This window comes from Adiantum capillus-veneris, chromosome 17, assembly GCF_014529385.1.
Source record: "Adiantum capillus-veneris isolate H3 chromosome 17, ASM1452938v2, whole genome shotgun sequence".
NCBI lineage: Eukaryota > Viridiplantae > Streptophyta > Polypodiopsida > Polypodiales > Pteridaceae > Adiantum > Adiantum capillus-veneris.
Window position 1 is genome coordinate 83,277,120 of NC_140947.1, and position 18,560 is coordinate 83,295,679.

General features: G+C 45.6%; 1 protein-coding gene across 8 annotated transcripts in view; it reads right to left on the reverse strand.

Moving 5' to 3' along the window:
- Positions 1–2,058: 2,058 nt before the first annotated feature.
- Positions 2,059–18,560, reverse strand: part of LOC147437587 (uncharacterized) — an 88,464-nt gene continuing 71,962 nt past the window's right edge. Inside the window, exons 7-13 of one of the 8 annotated variants that reach the window (XM_086487108.1) lie at positions 15,565–15,634; positions 14,738–14,833; positions 14,517–14,616; positions 12,419–12,493; positions 4,803–4,894; positions 4,554–4,718; positions 2,059–2,555 (exon numbers count right to left, since the gene is read on the reverse strand). In XM_086487108.1, coding sequence (XP_086343234.1) covers positions 4,590–4,718; positions 4,803–4,894; positions 12,419–12,493; positions 14,517–14,616; positions 14,738–14,833; positions 15,565–15,634 — 562 coding nt within the window. In that variant the 3' untranslated portion in view covers positions 2,059–2,555; positions 4,554–4,589. Of the gene's footprint in view, positions 2,556–4,553; positions 4,719–4,802; positions 4,895–10,609; positions 10,736–10,764; positions 10,906–12,418; positions 12,494–13,670; positions 13,866–13,994; positions 14,057–14,516; positions 14,617–14,737; positions 14,834–15,564; positions 15,635–18,560 lie in introns of those variants that run through there. The other 7 variants (XR_015184894.1, XR_015184893.1, XR_015184895.1 and 4 more) reach the window with 7 other exon arrangements.

Here is an 18,560-nt window from a genome sequence, read left to right on the forward strand (position 1 = left end):
TAATTTATTCTGATTATACTCTCTCCTAGGTTGCGACCTTAGCATTCTCTGTAGTATGGCAATTTTGTAGAAGGAAATACACACATTAGCAAGTCACCTATAGCCTAAAGTTGAGGAGACGAAGTGTTAGTTAGCTAGCCACCTCCAACCTGATTTCATTAAGCCAAGTCCCTCTCTATGGGCTTCACAAATGTGCTATTGAAGATAGTAGAATCATGTGCATGTACAAAGATAATCATTGAGTAAACCCATATCCATCAAGAGCAAGTATCCGCTACTAAGGTTGGAGAGTTGTGAAGAACCACAAGGTGCAAAACACTTCATTCAGATAGATTAACACTCGACGTTATCTTTAACTATGTATGCAACCCACTAATGTACCGAAGGTGGCACTTGTGCTCCTTTAGCCTTGCAACTTGTGTATGTCCTTTGGGTTACTAACCAATTCCTAAAATACTTTTACAGCACTTATGGATAGTGTCATAGATTCCCATCTCAAGATATTTGTCATTGGTTTTCTCAATGTCTCCTCGGCATTTACCTCTTTCCCAATTGTTCGATAGGTGAGCTTACCATTTAAAAGTTACAAATTGGGTGTCAAAAACTTTATATTATAGCTCACTTCCCTTATGAAGAGGTGCCCTAGCTCTTAGATCTGACAAAAGGTTCTCATGTCAATTAGAACAAAGCATGCAACCCGTCACACCTCTTCACATTAATAATAATCACCTAGTTCGGTTCCTTCTTTACCATCTTGACATTATTTGCCATCACCTCTTCATGATTCTTTCCTTTCCTGCATTTCACCATAGCTTAGCCATCTAGTCATGCAATGCTAGCATTAGAGACGACCCAATATTTCAAGCTTGCACAAGCCTCCATTTTTCTGCTCCAAATAGGATTCCAAAATGACATGCTTACCTGACTAAAACATGCATGTTTGGCAATCCAACAAGCCCAAGTAAGTGGTCTCCCAAGAAGCATGATTCAGAACTAGCCTGAGGCTTAAGGTCCCTGTCTACTATGGTGAGAACACCATCGAAGCCATCACTTCCTTCTCCGTAAAATATCAACTTCTTTCCTAGAGCTTGTTTTCTGGCATTGAGGTGATGTTCTTGGATAGCCCGACAGTTAACGTTCTTCTCTCTCGATCCCACATCCCAAAAAAGGCCCTACTTTCTACTTGACTTAATGCCCTTCACATTCCATGATTGTGAGGGCGGCACAAACTCCTCCACTTGTTCCTCTGAATTCTCTTCTTGGTTGTCCGCCTTCATAGGACCAAGTTCACACTACTTAGGGTCTTTGGCTACGACCTCGACTTCTTTTAAAAGCATCAAACACTATCTATAATGCTCATTCATGTCACAGAGATATATGTAAACTCGAACTCTAGATGAAGCATGGGGGCCCATCAACCACAACATTTGGTATGCCTGGATTAAACGCTAGAGAAGAGCACAATCAAATATATTTATGATTAGCTTCCAAAAGAAACCAATTTTATTAAAAGGGAAGCTTGTTTGCTCTTCAATGATTTGAAGAGGCTTTCAGCCACGGAAAATTGGGACCTGCTTTTCAGGCTCCTGGTTTAGTATGAGGTAGTTTAGTATGAGGTTGTCATCATCCTAAAGGAACAAACTGATAGCTTCCTTTCCAACGAAGCCATAATAAATTCCAACAAATGATCAATGGCTGAAAAAGCGTCTGGAGTAAAACTTGTGATGTGTGAAACTCGTGGCACGGTTTCAAGCTTTGTGGTGGCATGTTTTCCATGTCTCGCACTAAATGTGTGTTTCCATGTCCAAGCTCCCCTCCAACAGCATCTCAATGATTATGCACAATATCCTTTGATTGGCTACTTCAAAACTTTCACCCTACACATTACACAATACACTCAAGTCTTCATAATTTTTAAAGTGTTCTTTTGACAATGATAAACTTAAACAATTCACAAGTATGGCCACTTTGGTTCTGACTATGATCAACCTATGTAAATTGGGTCTATTATGCAGCAGTTCTCTCACATTCCAAAGAGTCACAAAATTTGAGCCTCGGTAGAAAAGTACTCGGTCTTTCAATTCGCATTGCACTTAGCTATACAAGAGTGATTACCTTGGGCATCATGGTGGGCAAATACCCAGAGGTCTCTTGCTTCAAGCTTAATGTCAATGTTTTCTTTGTTATCAGATGGCTTCCCATATTTGGACTTTTTTTTCCATCCCATGAGAGGGAATGAGTTGTTTAAACAGGTCTTTGGACAACTTCAAAAGTGCAAACCAGCCTTGCTTTACATTTTTCATTAGATAATTTCTATATTGATGTTCATGGTCTATATTACTGTAACGAGATTTGTCGCATACATGAACAGCACAAAATGCCACTATCAAAGAAGCATCGTGCCACCACTTTCTTCCTTGCTCCGTGGTTCACCACCATTGGGCATGCCTTCGACTTTGACGTGTACAGCAGGCATGGACGACTCCAAACGATTTTATACAATGGCTTTCTTGTATAGCTTTTTCAGACATGCCATGTGGCCTTTTACTTGTAACCTGGTTTTTGAAAATTCAACACATAAATATGAGAAAGAGGAAATGAAATATTATTTATTTACATCTGAAAAGACCTACGAGACCAAAGAATTACATCATCTTCATATAATCGAATATCTAATACCAATGACTAAGGTAAAAAATGGTAAAATTGTAGGCAAACAAGTGAATCAATCGAGCTACTGTGTCAGAAAGCGGAAGCGGACCTGAATTTTAGTTCTCAAAGAACATAGAAATCTCTTAGAAGCCAGACTGGAAATAGTAGAATAAGAGAGAGGAAATACTCCACGCTCTAACGAAACCAACCCCCACTCACCCGAGGTGGTAGAATGACCTTCGGGAGAGAGTGGGTGTCCCGATCCAGAACACGTACTGAAGGGATGTTGGCCGCCTTGGCAGCTACAGAGGCTACCGTGCGAGGTGTCTCCAGGACAGTCCCAATCTCTGAGCCTATCTTGGACAAGAGTGACAGGTACTCCCTCCTCAAACCAAAAAAGCAGACGGAGATAGGAAGGTATGCCTCCTCTACCAAAACATCCGTAGCTAGATCAAAACCATGCCTCCACTGTCAAAGGTGGGCTCGAACTGCTCGGATGGCCAGGGGGCTCATCGCGATGACCCTGGACGCCATCTCGGAAGTCTCGAACTTTATCTGATAGTAGCTGCGTCCGAGGAACTGAACATTCAAGATCTTGCCCACCTCTGCGAGAAGGCGGGCCTGGAGAAGATCACGCAGCTCTCCTCTATTGGGTCTGGTGCCGAGAATCTTGCAGATGACGACAGTCGCCTGAAGGCGTTCCATCTCTACGGCTAGGCTCGTTTGCTCTGTCGGTGTGAGAGCAAGTCGAATGGTGGGCTCAGCAGGGTCGGACGAGGGAACTTCATCGGAGTCCCTCGGTGGTGGAGCTTGAGCCTCCATCTGTGTCTGCTGTTGCGGTCGAAGAAGGGGAGACAATGTCGTGGCAGGTACCCGAAGACCAAGAGAAACCCTCAGCTTGCAGGAACCTTGGAGGGGGTGGGAGGCGACTCAGACGGGCAGAGCGAGGCAAAGTAAGAATGTGCGTGTGTGTGGGAGAGTGTGTGTGTGTGTGCGGGGGGGAGGGGAATAGGCGAAATTTTTTGGGGTTTTTAAAGGGGCTCGGTGATGGTGGACTGCAGTAACAGCAGTGTGGAGGCAGGAATGCTGGCGAGAAGGAGCAAGGGCGGGCAGCGCGAAGGGAGAGGGAGGCGGGGGGCAGGGGGGGACGGATAGGGCAGCGCGAGGGGGTGGACAACGAGCAGCACGCGAGGGCAGTGCAGCGCGAGGCTACACGGCAGCGCGCGCTAGCAAGGGGGGCGGGGGAGGGAGCTGGGCGATGGCGAGAGCAGGTGAGGAGGATGCGCAGCAGCAGCGAGTGTTTTCTCATCCCCTCATTAAATTATCCTCTTGCCAAGAGGATCTGGGCGTTTATTTCCTCCGTTTGGTTTCATATTGCTGGTGAATCTTTTCCCCCTCGCTAATAGTCTTTTGAAAGCGCTCTTATGCATGTCATTCTAAGCATTTTCAGCTGCTTTTGGATAAGTTTCATTATTGGAGTTTCTAGCATAGTTAAACCACCAGGAATGCCTTTATTTTTTATGGTCGTTCAAACATGTACCCGGTTGACAGGCAATTTGCTTTCGAGTGTATCTTTGCTTACCACTCCCAGGGTCATTTATTCGGCAAACGCACGATTTTGGAAAGTTAGCATCTTGGCGGCAATAGTAATTGCCTGATTGTTTACCATGACTGCTTTTCCATCTAGACTATACGCTTTTCATGTTCATGTCCAAGACTGGTCTTACAGCCTTTGTATATAGTTGTTTAATTGGCCGCTTGACCATGTACAATTCTTTCATAATTAACATGATTTCACAATACAAGGGGGGAGGGGGGGGGGGGGGGGGGGGGGGGGGGGGGGGGGGGGGCAAGCACAGTTATCAAGGAAACTTAAGAAAGATAACATCAGTATCACATACCATAGAAAGGACAAGGGAACAAGCTGATGAAAGACTTTAGTGCTCTTTCAACATAGCAACCAGATAATTTGCCTCTTTTACAGCGGTAAGGAACAGCACGGGATGATCCTCCAGTTTTGAACTTCCATTATCTGAATTCAGGCTGGCAAGGATCTGACGGAGGATCTGACAAACAACACAACAATAGTATCATTTCAATACCACATAATCAATAAGAAGATTGGCAGTAATAATGTCACTACAATGTACCTTTCGAGCATAGCCTCCATAAGCTACACCGGCAATTGTGGCACATGCTTTCCTCTCGCTTTCGGGTTTCTCCAACAAGTTCCTCTCATAACCTAAAGAACAACACTGCAGCTTAAAGAGAGAGATTGAGATAAGAAACACACAAAAGGTGAGCTATCAAACAATCCTCAAAAACATATGAAGGATGCGTTATCCTGCATGCCTTCTTATTATGAGAGAAGCAAATCTGCATATGTTCCAAACCAACATACAACCACATAAAGATGAACTACCAAACAAATGACTGACCCAACAACAAGTGGATATTAATGGTTGAAAGAAGGAAAGTAGGAGCCCCATGGACAATCCCATTCCTCATTTGACCCATTGAATCAACTACAGGAATTGTTGAATCAACTGAGTAACTAGACAGTACTTTCTCCAATAAAGAGTCACTGGGATGCCCTACATTAAGGATGACCTAGTATTCCTTCTAAAAACAGTGAGACAAGTCGCTCCTGGTTTGGAATTTCCAACTCCAAACATCTGTCATTGTATTGTCTCTGCTGCCTGCTGCCAGCCCAGCATGCAGCCAGTTCACAGCGCATCCGCCCCAGCCCCTCGCGCCTCAGCCCGCCCGCCCCTGCCTCGCGTTCCCGCTTGCATTCGCCCCCCCCCCCCCAAACCATCCCACTTCTTAGCTCGCAGGAGTTTGTCTTTTCAGCCTTCTGGGAGTTTCGTGTCACCTTCGTCTTTCTCGACTCAGCAGCAGACACAGAATGGCGGCTTCTGCTCCACCTCAAAGGGACTCCATTGAAGCCCACCACGGAGGCGACCCTTCGACTTGCTCTTTCGCCTGAAGAGCAAGCGAGCTTGATGGCCGAAGTGGAGCGCTTGCAAGCCACTTCGGTTATTTGTAAGATCATTGGCACTCGGCCCAGTCTCCGGCTTTGTCATCATGGTTTTGACCCTACTACAGATGTGCTCGAGGAGGAGGCAGACTTGCCGATTTCAGTCTATTTCCCAGGCCTAAGGCGAGAGTACCACCCTCTCCTCCCCAGGATTGGTTCCATGTTCGGGACAGTTCTTGAGTCTCCGCGCACTGCAGCTTCAGTTGTGGCCAAGGCCGCACATTTACCTACTGTGCAGGTTCTTGTTCGTGACACGCACTCCCTCCCCAAGGTGGTACTGTTGCCTCGGGTGAGTTGGGGGATGGATCAGACAGAGTGTAGAGTATTCAGGTCTCCCGAACCATTGTTTCATTTGTAGGCAGATGGGCCATTGGACAAAGGCCTGTCCTCGCAAGAGACCTTGACCCACAACTCATGCGCAGCATCCCAAGGTTGAGCATGCCAAGCAGCTAGATACACAGGACGCACAGGCTGGTACCTCGACAGAGACCAATGATCAGACAGCTGACGGTTGGCAACAGGTGCCAGCGATGCCTTGTGGGAGGAGAGATTGACCTTCTTATGCTACAGGAGCATCATCTGTGTGAGAGCCGCATTAGACGTTGTGGTCAGCTTTTGCGGGACGATATGCGACTTTTTGGTCAGCTACATTTGGACCTGGAGGCATCCAGGGCGGGGTATGTATGACTATTGCGGATTCTTTGTAGCAGGCCATTGTGGGCAGAGGGATCATTGTGCCAAGCACGGCTCAGTGGATCACCATGCAGGTTCAGGGTTGTCTCGTGGGCTTCCTGAACATCTATGCGCCCAATGTGGCGAGTGCACGTGCAGAGTTTTGGTCTCAGATTGTTGAGTCTCTGCCGCAAGCAGAGCAATGGTGCATAGGGGGTGACTTCAACATGAAGGAGGAACCCTCTGACAGGATTGGTGGCAGCCATACTACTATGCATGGAGTTGAGTTGGCAGCTTGGGAGAGGTTTTGTATGACCTTGTGGGTTTCAGATGTGTGGCAGCATTCTAGCTTTGTGAGGCCCCCAGACAGCCTGGCCTTCTCTCGTTCGAACCGCAGAGTGGGCTCGAATAGATCGCTTCTAGACTAGTGACCACTTCTGTGACTTGGGTGGGACACTTGGCATTCTGGCAAGGACTTCCTTTTCGGACCATGCACCAGTGATCCTTACACTGACTGATAGGCAGAGGAGGGGGAGCACGATGCTAAGCATCCCTGAGAGGGTCTTGCTGGACTCAACGCTTAGAGAGCGAGTGGAGGCTCTTTGAACAGAGAGCTTAGACATGCAGGATTCTCCTGTTGACAGAGTGGCCTCTCGACTTTCTCAGCTTAGTCGATTCTTTCTTCAAGAGTCTTCAGCTCACCTGGTTGCAGCAAGAGAGGAGGAGCAGCATCTCCGACGGGGCGTTGCTTCCTTGCAGAGGATGCAGGAGCAGCATCCAGACAGTCCTTGGCTGGAGGAGCAGTTACAGCAGGCTCGCCAAGAGCTCGTCAGCACAGAAGAGAGGCGCCATGAGTTTGCTTTCCATCGACAAGCATCTTAGTGAACCCAGGTGGGTGACAGAATGACATACGCTTTCTTTGAGGCAGTGGGACCCCAGCATACGCATGCCAAGGTCAGCCAATTGAGGAGGCCCGATGGGTCACTTGCTTTAGAGCCAAAGGACATGCGTGCAGTTGCTACTGACTTCCACCGTATGCTACTATCTGCAGAGCCTCAGGCAGAGCGTCCGGATGCATGCAGAGAGCAAGTGTGGGCACAGATGCCTTGTCTTGTCACTGAGGAGATGCGTCAGAGGCTTGAGCTGCCTCTTCAATTAGAGAAGATTCATACGGCTCTTAGAACACTCCCCCGTGGTAGCCGTCCAGGTGAGGATGGCTTGACTCCCAACTTTTCTTGGAGTATTGGGACTTGCTTGGCACAGATCTCTACAGTGCTTTTCAGTTCATCCTGCACATAGGAGAGATGCCTGACAGCATTAGTGAGGGCCTGATCTACCTCATTCCCAAGGAGGGTGGCTCCTTGGATGAGATTCGACAATGCGCCCCATCACCATCCTCAACTTAGCCTACAAAATTCTTGCCAAGGCTCTGAGTTTGAGGATTCAGCCACTTCTAGAGAGCATTATACATGGGACACAGACAGGTTTTGTCAAGGAGCGTAGTATCCTTGACAACATCTTTACTTTTTTGGAGGCTTCTGCCCTCGCGCGGCTCCGTGGTGAGGATCTGGTGATTCTTCTTCTCGATTTTGAGAAGGCCTATGACAGAGTTGACTGGGACTTTTGGAGGGCACTTTACGCAGGATGGGCTTCTCAGATGCTTGGATTAGAGGGGTGTCATCTTTGTACAGCGGGCACACAGTCAAGTACTTTTGTCAGGAGGTAGAGGTGATCGTTTCATGCTCACACGTTCGGTCAGACAGGACTGCCCTCTTGCCCCCTTCCTCTTTCTGTTCTATGTTGAGGCGATGAGCAAGTTTTCGGTCTCACAGCAGGTTAGTATACGTGGTTTAGCGCTCCCTATTCGGGGAGATGAGCTACTAGACGCTGAGTTTGCAGACGACTCAGCCTTGTACTTGGATGGCTAGGAGACCAACCTTCACAGGTGTGAGCAATCTCTGGAGACCTTTTGTTGTGCATCAGGCGCACTGATCAACTGGAGAAAGACAGTGGCTTTCTCCGTTGGTAGTGCTCCTACGCCTGATTGGATGCCAAGTGAGGGTTTCAGGTGGATTCCCCCAGGGACTGTAGTTCGGTACTTGGGCTGTCACGTTGGTTTGGACTTGTCTCTTGAGCAACAGATTGCTCCCCTCCTCCTGTCTATCAGGAGGAAGTTGTTACACTGGAGCTCCGCATGACTTTCTCTGGCAGACAGAGTTGTAGTGGCCAACCAGGTGTTGTTGGCTACTATGTGGTACATCACTTCTTGTTGGATCTTTTTAAGTTCTTGTATCAGCCAGGTAGAGAGGCTGATCAGGAACTTCCTTTGGTCAGGGCGTGACACTCAGATAGCCTGGGCCAGAGTGGCATGGCAGGTTTTCATTCTTCCTTGTTCTCAGGGAGGATTGGGGACCATAGACCCAGCACAACAGAGCAGAGCCCTTCTTGGGAAGTTTATCATCAGAGGACTTCTTCCAGGATAGGAGCCCTGGAAGGAGTTCTTGCTTCAGCGGCTTAGTACTAGGGTGCCCCAGGCTGGAGGCCCCTGGCGACCCTCGACTAGATGGATTTTCGCAGATACGTAGAGTTAGCTTGAGCAGGAGACTAGAGGACCGCTTCGCTGTGAGTCTGCTCCGATCTTGGGAGCAACTGCGGAGAGGCCTGGAGCAGCATCTGCCTACTTGCACGGAGGAGCACCTGAGACAGCCCCTTGTTTGGAACCCCATGGTTAGCACTCAGAGAGGCCACTTGGTTGGTAGTGGGCCTCATGTTTCCTGGGGTCCCATGGCAGAGGGTCCAGCACGCACTTTAGGTGACTCGCTACAGTTTTCAGGCCTGTCAGAGGAGCTTCAGGGCATTCAGCTACAAGGCATGAGAGGGGTGCAGAGCATGTGTCAGGACATCTCAGAGGCAGTACCAGCTGAGTGGCTCACACCTCTCGAGTCAGTAGCGCCCAGATGGATGGGGGCCTTCACACGACTGGAGGTTCTCATCTCAGTTCGGGCTTGCTCAGAGACTATACCCTCCCTGTTTTTCGAGCTACAGGGTGAGGGACGCTTACACCGAGTTGCAGTAGAGGCCCCCCAGGTGGCAGAGTGTTGTTTTCAGAGGATCCGTGTGGTGGGCATCTGTGGGAGGACTTGTGTCATAGATCCCGACCCAACAGCTGTTGAGATTGGCCACGAGAGATTGTGGGCTTGGAGAGTTGTCCACTGGCACGAGTACATTGGGATCCTGGAGAGTGGCTTTGGAGGGACCCTTTCTCCTCAGCAGACCATCCTGGTGTCCCTTTCTTTCAATACACTGTTCGACTAGGATGTCACATACTAGGAGCGCAGAGAGAGGCTCATCCTGCTGCAGCACCTCATTGGCAGGAGGAGGGTCTCACAGCTGAGTTCTTGGCAGCGTTTTGGGAGAGGTTGTGGGACTCCAGACAGCCGAGGCGAGTCACTTTGTTCTAGTGGCTGGTTGCACGCCGAGCTACAGTAGTTGGGCGCTGGCTTGTACATAGTGGTCTCTCGGCCGCATGTGCAGCTTGTGACCATCTTGTGGAGAGTCAACGTCACTGCCTTTGGGACTGTCCTTCGGGACAGCAAGTGTGGCTTCGTGTTGTTCGGTTGATGCCAGCTCTTTCTACAACTTGGCAGTACACTTGGGGGGCAACTGCTTGGTCCACTCTCACGGGCCCGGCACTTTAGTTTGAGCTACAGAGCTTACTCCACAGGAGTGGTGCAATGAGAGAGAGGAGTGTTGGGAGCTCATCAACGGCTTGACACTCTAGTTCATCTGGCGAGCCCCCTGCTTCCGCATCTTCGAGGCTCGCCTTGTACCACCAGTAGAGACTATTCGGGATCTTTGGCTAGAGCTGATCCATACTCTCATAGGAGAGTTCGAGAGACTCCAGGGCAGCTCCGACCGCATGCGGGAGCGCAGAGAGGCTTTCCTTCGACTCTCGCACCCTGGGCCTTTTTTCACCATGGTCCAGGGTGTGCTCACATGGCACTATTGTCCATCTGTGTGGCTTTTCCCTCCTCCCATCTCTTGATTTAGCCTCATTGTACATATGTTGTTTTTTCATTGGGAGAGTCCCCCCATCATGATTGTTGTAGCCCTCTCTTGTAGAGGTGGTTGTAGCCCTATGGGCAGTTTCATTAACTAATAGAAGGATCTTTTTCTCGGAAAAAAAAAAAACTTTCCAACAGATATTATGGCCCATTTAAGATAAAAAGCAAATAAATGACGTACCATTTAGATTGAATCTTCCAGAGTATTGGAAAATCCATAATGCTTTTCACACGAGCCTTCTACGACCTTTCGTTGGCAAACCTCCTGCAAAACTTGTTGTAGAAGATCCCCTTGAGGTAGATGAAGCTGAAGAAACAAAACAGATCATTCACCATCAGGAGCGCCAACTAAAGTCTGGAAGAACTCATCGTACATACTTAGTAAAGTTTAAGAATTACTGCCCTCTAGATGCTCAACAGGTGACGGAATCAGAATTGCAAGATTTCGCAAATATCCTACATTAGTATCATGAGGCCCTACAGTTGAGTACAACTGTTTAGAAGCCAGAGGGATGTAATATTTTTAGCTATGGTTACAGATAAATGAAAATGATTAGCTACGGCTATATAGATAAATGAAAATGATTTTTATGCACATAGAATGACTATGAATTTATGAATCTATTGGTACCTACTACCAATTATCAACAGGTAAATTTTTCGGTGCGAATAGTATGATAAGTAGAACAGTAGCCGAATGCAATGCAAAATAGTTTAAAACAAGCAAGTGAATACGATGGTGTCCCCAGTTTGCTCTGAAAAGCTATGATTTAATAATTTTAGCGATGGCCACCCACGAAGTGCCCGGCCGGACACAGTGGAAGTACAACCGAGTGGGAGCCAGCAAATTGAGATATGAAATCGATCGAGTTATAAATGCTCCAGATTTGCTAGAAACCCATGTTTAAACGTTTGTTTTAAGTCTTAAGGTCTAAAACCTTTAGAAATAAGGTCGGGTTAGTGTGGCGGTCCAAAAAATTAACATTAAAATAAGACTTAAAACTGCAACACACAGCGTAAGTTTTTTAGAAATTCTCCAACGCAAGCCAATTGCGAGCAATTCTCTCTCTCTATCTTTGGCGCCACGTGGCAAGGAATTAGCATGCGCAAGCATACATAAGAGGTAGTGCTACCATTTTATAGGGCTCAATAGCAATTTCCACCCACACACAGAATTCTCTCTCGGTTCTCAAATCATCCCATTTTCCCTCTCCTCATGATTTTTGGCTCCGCCGTCCGTGAAGGCCGTGCAGGGAAGCCCGTGGTGGAAGTACATTGCAGCCATAGGAGCTTGTGTGCATGTCCTTGCGGGGAATAGTCGTACTCAGACAACTAAAAATTTCAGCATTCTGACGCATTCCAGAAGCAGATTTCAGCCAAGGACTCCTGTGGATATCCCCTATGTGAGCTGATATCAATAGAAGCCTCCCTCGCACTGAAAATCCCAGTACGAAGCAAACATATCCATTCTTGGCTACAGGTATGATGAAATTCAGCCATTAGGCCTATGAAACCATGCTTCTTAGTGCATCAGAAAAATATTCGGGACATGAACAGTGAATTCTGTTTCAGATTCACGTGCTTGTAACAGTTTAGAAATCAATAAGAATCTCCTTCAAGGGGAGGGGGACCAACCCATTGACCAACCCATCTTCTGGTCCCTAGTGCTGTGTCGATTTTCTGCTTTGTCTTCTCAATTTTGGGTCGTGCACACTTCCATGAAAAATAGTAAATAAGATATAAAGTTGTAAGAAAATGCTTCCGCTTCGGTGACAACCACCCTCACATAATAGCATACTGAGCATGAGAAGCTAAAAAATTTACAGTGCTTGGTTAGCAGCCACAAGTATTATATGAAAGAGAAATAAATAACCTGAAACAAGTGGACGGTAATGCCTATTGGTAGGTAAGGAGAAAATTCCAGTTTTCTGACTTTATACATCTAGCAAAGCAACCTGGCTGAGTCAAACTTTACAATTAAGAAAATAACCTGGCTGAAACAATCCCAATGCCGCCATTGCCTTTACAGTGTGGAAATTTGTACCTCCAGCGAGCTGCAGAAAGCCTTGAATCAAGTCACCATAAGTCAGCACTTCATATTCAAATTTTCCAAATACTCAAATCCCTCACATGCAACAAAGCTACAAAACATTCCAATATAGTGAAGGTACCCTGATGTGTCAAGAGTAAACAGAAAACTTGATATGCACTGAGCAAGCCAAACAAATTCAAAGCACCAGATGCTATAGAACTTTCCTTGAAGCTCTAAACAGGGGGAGAATGAACCCCGGGAAAACTTACAATTACATTCATCACCATGCGACAAGTACAAAACGAGCATTTTGCCACAAGCCCAGTAAATGAAACTAAAACAAACAAGAGCAGTAAGCTATGAATCAAAAAGATTGTTTGCATGTTTCTTCAAAGGAGGGGGAAACAGCATGCAGACCAGCAATGCTATAAAATTAGAACAAACAAGAGCAGTAAGCTATCGCATCAAAAAAATTGTTCACATGCTTGTTCAAAGAGGCAAAAACAGCACGCGTGCCGAAGGCCAGCGATGTTATAGTGCCTCTTGAGTGGGGTTAAGAAAGAAAGTTGATAGTATTCCTCTCCTGACTTCTGTCATGCCCACATCACTAACTTCAAAGTCCATAGATTGAAGAACCTCAAATTGCAATATCTACTCATTGCACACCAGTTCTTGGAGATCAAGCCATAGCATTGCCATTCACAATCGAATGCATGCACAAATAGTCAAGAGCATTATCTCCCCCCAACGAATCCATTTCCCTAGCTTATCTTTCCAAAACGTAGATAACGAATGTGGCACACTCTAGGATTCTTTATTTCGGTAGGAAAGCTCCTAATCTGAGTTCGTAGTATGCACCTTTGGCAACATCCAGCAGAGTGCTTAGAACAGGGTAAAAAGAGATGATCATGCAAGCAAAACAGCTCCCAAGGAAGCAAATTGTCCCTCACATTTTTATGGGAGAATCATGAGAAATTACCTTATGTACACTGCAGAATTATGAGGGATCATTACAGCTATTAACTAGGAAAGCATGAAACCGACACCTTAAACTCAAGTGCATCCATCAGTAGAGTACCAATCATTGTCAGACGTCATACTGTATTTCTCATGCATTGCTAGCAAAAAATTAAAACTATTGGATTTTCTGCTCAATCTTTTTAATAATTTCGAAAATTCTCCATGACATGCAGACTCATGTGACTCACCCAAGAGACCCTCAAGATGTATCTAGTGAACCAAGTTCGCTTCATTTGTTGTCAAGGCTACATGATTTTGTTTTTGCTAAGCCTCGCCATCAATGTACCTGTTTCTTTCAAGCTCATAGAGCAGCACAACAGCTCGAACTAAATATGTTTGGCTATTTTACAAGTATGAAATGGAATTTCAGTCCAGTTGCCTTTTCCTGAAAAGCACCAAAAAAGAAATTTTATAATGACGCACGTCTTATTACATGCCGTCATCTGTGGAACAGACTAACACTGTGTAAAGCTACCATAAACTACACGGGAAGTTCATACGCAGTGTCTCTCACCTATGAACTTGATTTTAACGATGTAGAAGCTCCTAAGATACACTCCACTATTTCCCTTAATTCTACAGAAAAAACCACAATTTAAGACACTCTTAAGAGTGGAAAAGGGACCTGAAAAAAATAGATTCTGCAGTTTTCTAGCTAGACTATTGTGTTTGAACTTTCATCTGGGACAAGCTGCAAAACACCTCCTCCTCTGGAAAATGTGGAAAAAGTGGTAATGGCATGTCACTCTAATCAGCTATCATGGAAAGGTCCAAGCTCACAAATATATGCAACAAGCTACTGGTGATGCTCTCCTTTTGAATAAATTGCAATTTATAATAGCCACAACAAAAACCATTGATAAACTTGATAGCCACTATATGGCAAAATTTTAGCCATTTTTTAATACTTTGTCCATTATCCTGATACAAAAAAGTAGCAAATTTGGCATAAGCACAACTACAGCAGGTACTAAGAATGATTTTAAACATTCACGAAAAGGATCTTGAGTACTAAAGGTCTCTTAAAGAGGACTACCAGGAGGGCGGTCTGTAAATGCTGCAACTTTAGCAGCAAGTCTTACAGCAGCCTTTGTTGCACCTGCTCCAATGTCACCACTCATAGGTCGCCCATCCAACTACAGGCAAACAAAGCTACAAAATTAGTCAATGTAATTCTGAGGTTGCAATGGCGCTGCATTGCCTGACATAAACAAAAGTCTCTTTTGGTGTGCTACTTGTTCAGATGAATGGACAAACCTGCCAAAGATTCAGAGCTTTTAAAGTCGGTTTCATAACATTATACAAATCCCACATTGTTGCAAGCATGTTGTCTCCAACATCTGGCAAGCTTATCTACTCATGAAACATATCGTCACTGTTATTTCCTTGCTCGTAAAGGAACCAGCGATGGTAATAAGCAACAAAATAACACTGTTAAGAGAGCAAAAGGACCCACAAATAGAATTGTATGGCAAGATACTCTTGCAAACTGACTTATTTACATAATGCATGCACCCTAAGAGAAACTGTCTAGAGGGAAGATAGGCAAAGGGTTCTCCATAATAAGTTTGCAAGACGAGCTGAACTAATAATGCTTGTGGTAAATATCACAATTCCACTTTTAGCTCTGGCTATATGGGCTAAGTAGCTCCTCAATGGGAAGAAGAACCTCCTCGATATGCATGTGAGCGAGCAAGCTGCCTCCCGCATCCTATCTTTGTCTTATTTTTTGGAAAGTCAAAAACGATACTAAAATCTCTAGACTGGCAATTTGTGCCTACATCAGACTGTCGCATTTTTGCACATGCCATTTTGCTCCTTTAGGTTTCTATTCCACTGCAGATGCATATTGGTTCAGCCTTACCCTGATAGCAATGCATAGTATGGCCTTTTTTGTGCTACACAAGAGTTCATTGTTTTCCTGCACTTGCTAGACTAGTAAAGGGCAGTATGTACAATCTGTTTCTGTTTGGCCTGATTAAAAATGCCCTCCACAGCTATTTCTCAAACCTAGCATGCTAAATTGACCACCCCATATAACAACGCAAGACTGCTCAACTTCCATTAAAAAAAATCCAACTTACTGCGATAAGTTTAAGACACTCAGTAGAGCCTTCGAGGGACTGCCATAGATTTCTGAAGGCTTCCATATGTCTGTAGAAAAAGTTAAGAGCAACTCAGAAGAATACAGCTTAAACAAAACCAAAAAGTGTGCAACAGTTCCAATCATCGATCAGATTTTTAACTTTGTATAAGTGTAGTTCCCAAACACACACTGAGGGTCATATACTCTAAAGGACCTCAGCCAGAAGAAAGAACAGACAAGAGGCCTGGATTCATACGAAGAAGAACCATAGAAAAGAAATCAAATGATAAGTTCATTAATGTTGCCTTCAGAAGACCAGTCACTTCAAACTCCCAAGATGAAACTCCAAGTGATCTCAAGGAGATAAAAATGCTGGTTTCCCCATTTTTCTTTGTTTTGTCAGAGCTATAAGTATAAATATGTACCCCATGATATATATCGTATCAAAGCTCAAACTTCAAACTCACAGCTATACAAGCAACACTATCTTGAATAGCAGCCTCCACCTAAAACTCTTGCTTATTTTGCCTTGGCACCCGAAAAAACATTTTAGAGGCTACAAAAAATTGTGCCTTTCAGCAGAAGGATATCTCCATGCTAGGGGGTTGTCCATCAAACATACAAAACAAAATAGAAATTTCTTTCAAATCCTAAAACTACGAGTGACTTGATTGTACCCAAAAATTCCCACCTATTACTTTTGCCATGGCACCCAAAGACCAAGCACTATTGCTTGCCAGTTTGGAAAGAGAGCCAAAGTTGCTTTCCTCCATTGTAACCATGCAAGCAAAAATCTATTTGTACCCCAATATGACAAAGCCAGTGTCACGTGACACATCCAACCCTATGTGTCCGTGGACAAGCTACAGCATGACCAGGGTTCAGTCACTCAAGTCAGTCTAGAACAGGAAGTGATATGGCACTTTTGTGAGTCTGTTCGCAGACCGTGCATGACCAGTCACTTAGATTAGATGCATATCCTCCGGTTGCACACAGCATGATCATAAGCATTCCCATCAGAATCCATCAGGGGAATTTTCCAGTGCATTAAACCTATTTTCCCTATTTTTGACATTTTTCACTTATTTATTAAGTGACTTTTGTTGGAAACTAGGTAGGGCAATTTTGCTAACATAATATATAAGCAAACCAGAGTTAGCACTTCCTGGCAGAAGAGGTAGTAGGAGCACCTTGCTCAACAGGCAACTTCTCAGCAAGACCAACCCCCACAACAACTCTGGCGTTTTCTCTCACCAGAAGGCCTAGGTTTTTGCATCAGATCAGCCAGTGTTTTTGCACTTGCAGATTCCCGGCAGTAGACAACAGATCAGCCCTAGCGTTAGCAGATTTCCCCGAAACAGCAGATCAGCCCTAGCGTTAGCAGTTTCATCAGCAAGGACAGATTTCAGCCCCTAGCGTTTTTGGTTTGCAGATCAACCTCAACGTTTTTGCAGATCTTCGCGACAGAATCAGCCCGAGAACCAGCGTTTTCAGTTTTCAGCCCTTAGACACAGCAGAACAAGTCCCGAACCTCGCATATCTCACCTTCCCGCAGCAGATCCTCGCCGCACGGTCAGATCCATCGAAGTTTGCAGTTTCAGCCCGGAAAACGCAGATTTCAGCATCTACGTTTTCAGTGCATCTTCGTCATCGACATCATCACCGACATAGAGTGAGAATTCAGCAGATAAAGATTTGCAGATTTCAGCACTTAGCATTTTCAGATTTCAGCCCGTCTCATTGTCATCCTCATCGTCGTCGACATCGTCATGAAGTCCAAGCATTGTAGAGATTTGTGCAATCATAAGTGACCGCTCTTGCCATAGAGCGTGGGGCCTTTGGAGGAGGGTTTGACAACATTCTGGTGTCGTATTCTTCTCTTTCTATCTCTTAGTCTCAGCACCTTCATTCACAGTGTTTATCCACTTTGTTTGTGTCTATTGCACTCTCACACTAAAGGAACGGAAGGCTCTCCCTTCCGTAAGTAAAAGGAACCCTTGAGCACAATTCGGAGCACTCATCTTGAGCAAAGTTCAACATTCACTTCCGCTGCACCTTACAGCCAGAGGGGGGTCATGTGTGAATGTGAACGAAGAGTGTGTAAAAGTGCGTGCGTTGGGTGTGCACGTGCACATGCATTCTTGCTTATGATGTGTGTGTGCACGTGCGCTCCCATGTAAGTGGTTTTTTTTTTGGGGGGCAGATAAAGTGGGCCTTGAACCCTTAATATTACTTGCAAGATTACGAAAAGCCCATAGGCACCACAGATAACCTGGCTGGTAGTGAAAAACCCTTAGGATATGCCATGATTACAAAACTAAAGGGGAAAAACAACCAGTGATACAGGGAATAAACTAGGGAGATACACCAAGGGCTGGAAACAAGGGAGCAGGGGAAGACTGTAGAATAAAGTTGTAGAAGAAACAGACCAATGGCCACCCACACTGTTGGCACTCATAAGCAATCAAAAACTCCACCAGGGGATCTCTTGAATCAGACTCCCAATCTCCAAGGCCAACAGGCACATCCCAACAAATGAATGCACTCCACCACATAGTAGCCCTACATCCAAAGATCCAGAGAGCAGAGGAGAGAAAAGTGTCACAAAACAAGAGCGCATAACAATATAAAATAGACTCAGATAATTAGAATATATCACTTACTATTGAAGCTAGTGGATCTATATAACCTAACCTCACCGTTGCTTACCCTACCCGCAACCCTCACCTTGCGTGTTGTATGGCAGCAACAGAAAGATGGTACACACATGACCACTACAAGCATGCAGTAACTTGCATTTGTTCTGCTTAATACTTTACATATAAAAGCCATGGCAGTGATACGGCGTACCCGGAAAATTACGTGCACCCTTTCCTCGGGTTGCACCTCTTCTAGTGGCAGGCCATTGTGATCGAACACTTTCCCTGCGGTAGGAGCGCACCCCTTGGGCAACAGATTACCTGGCAATGCTCACATCCCTTGCCGACGGGACAT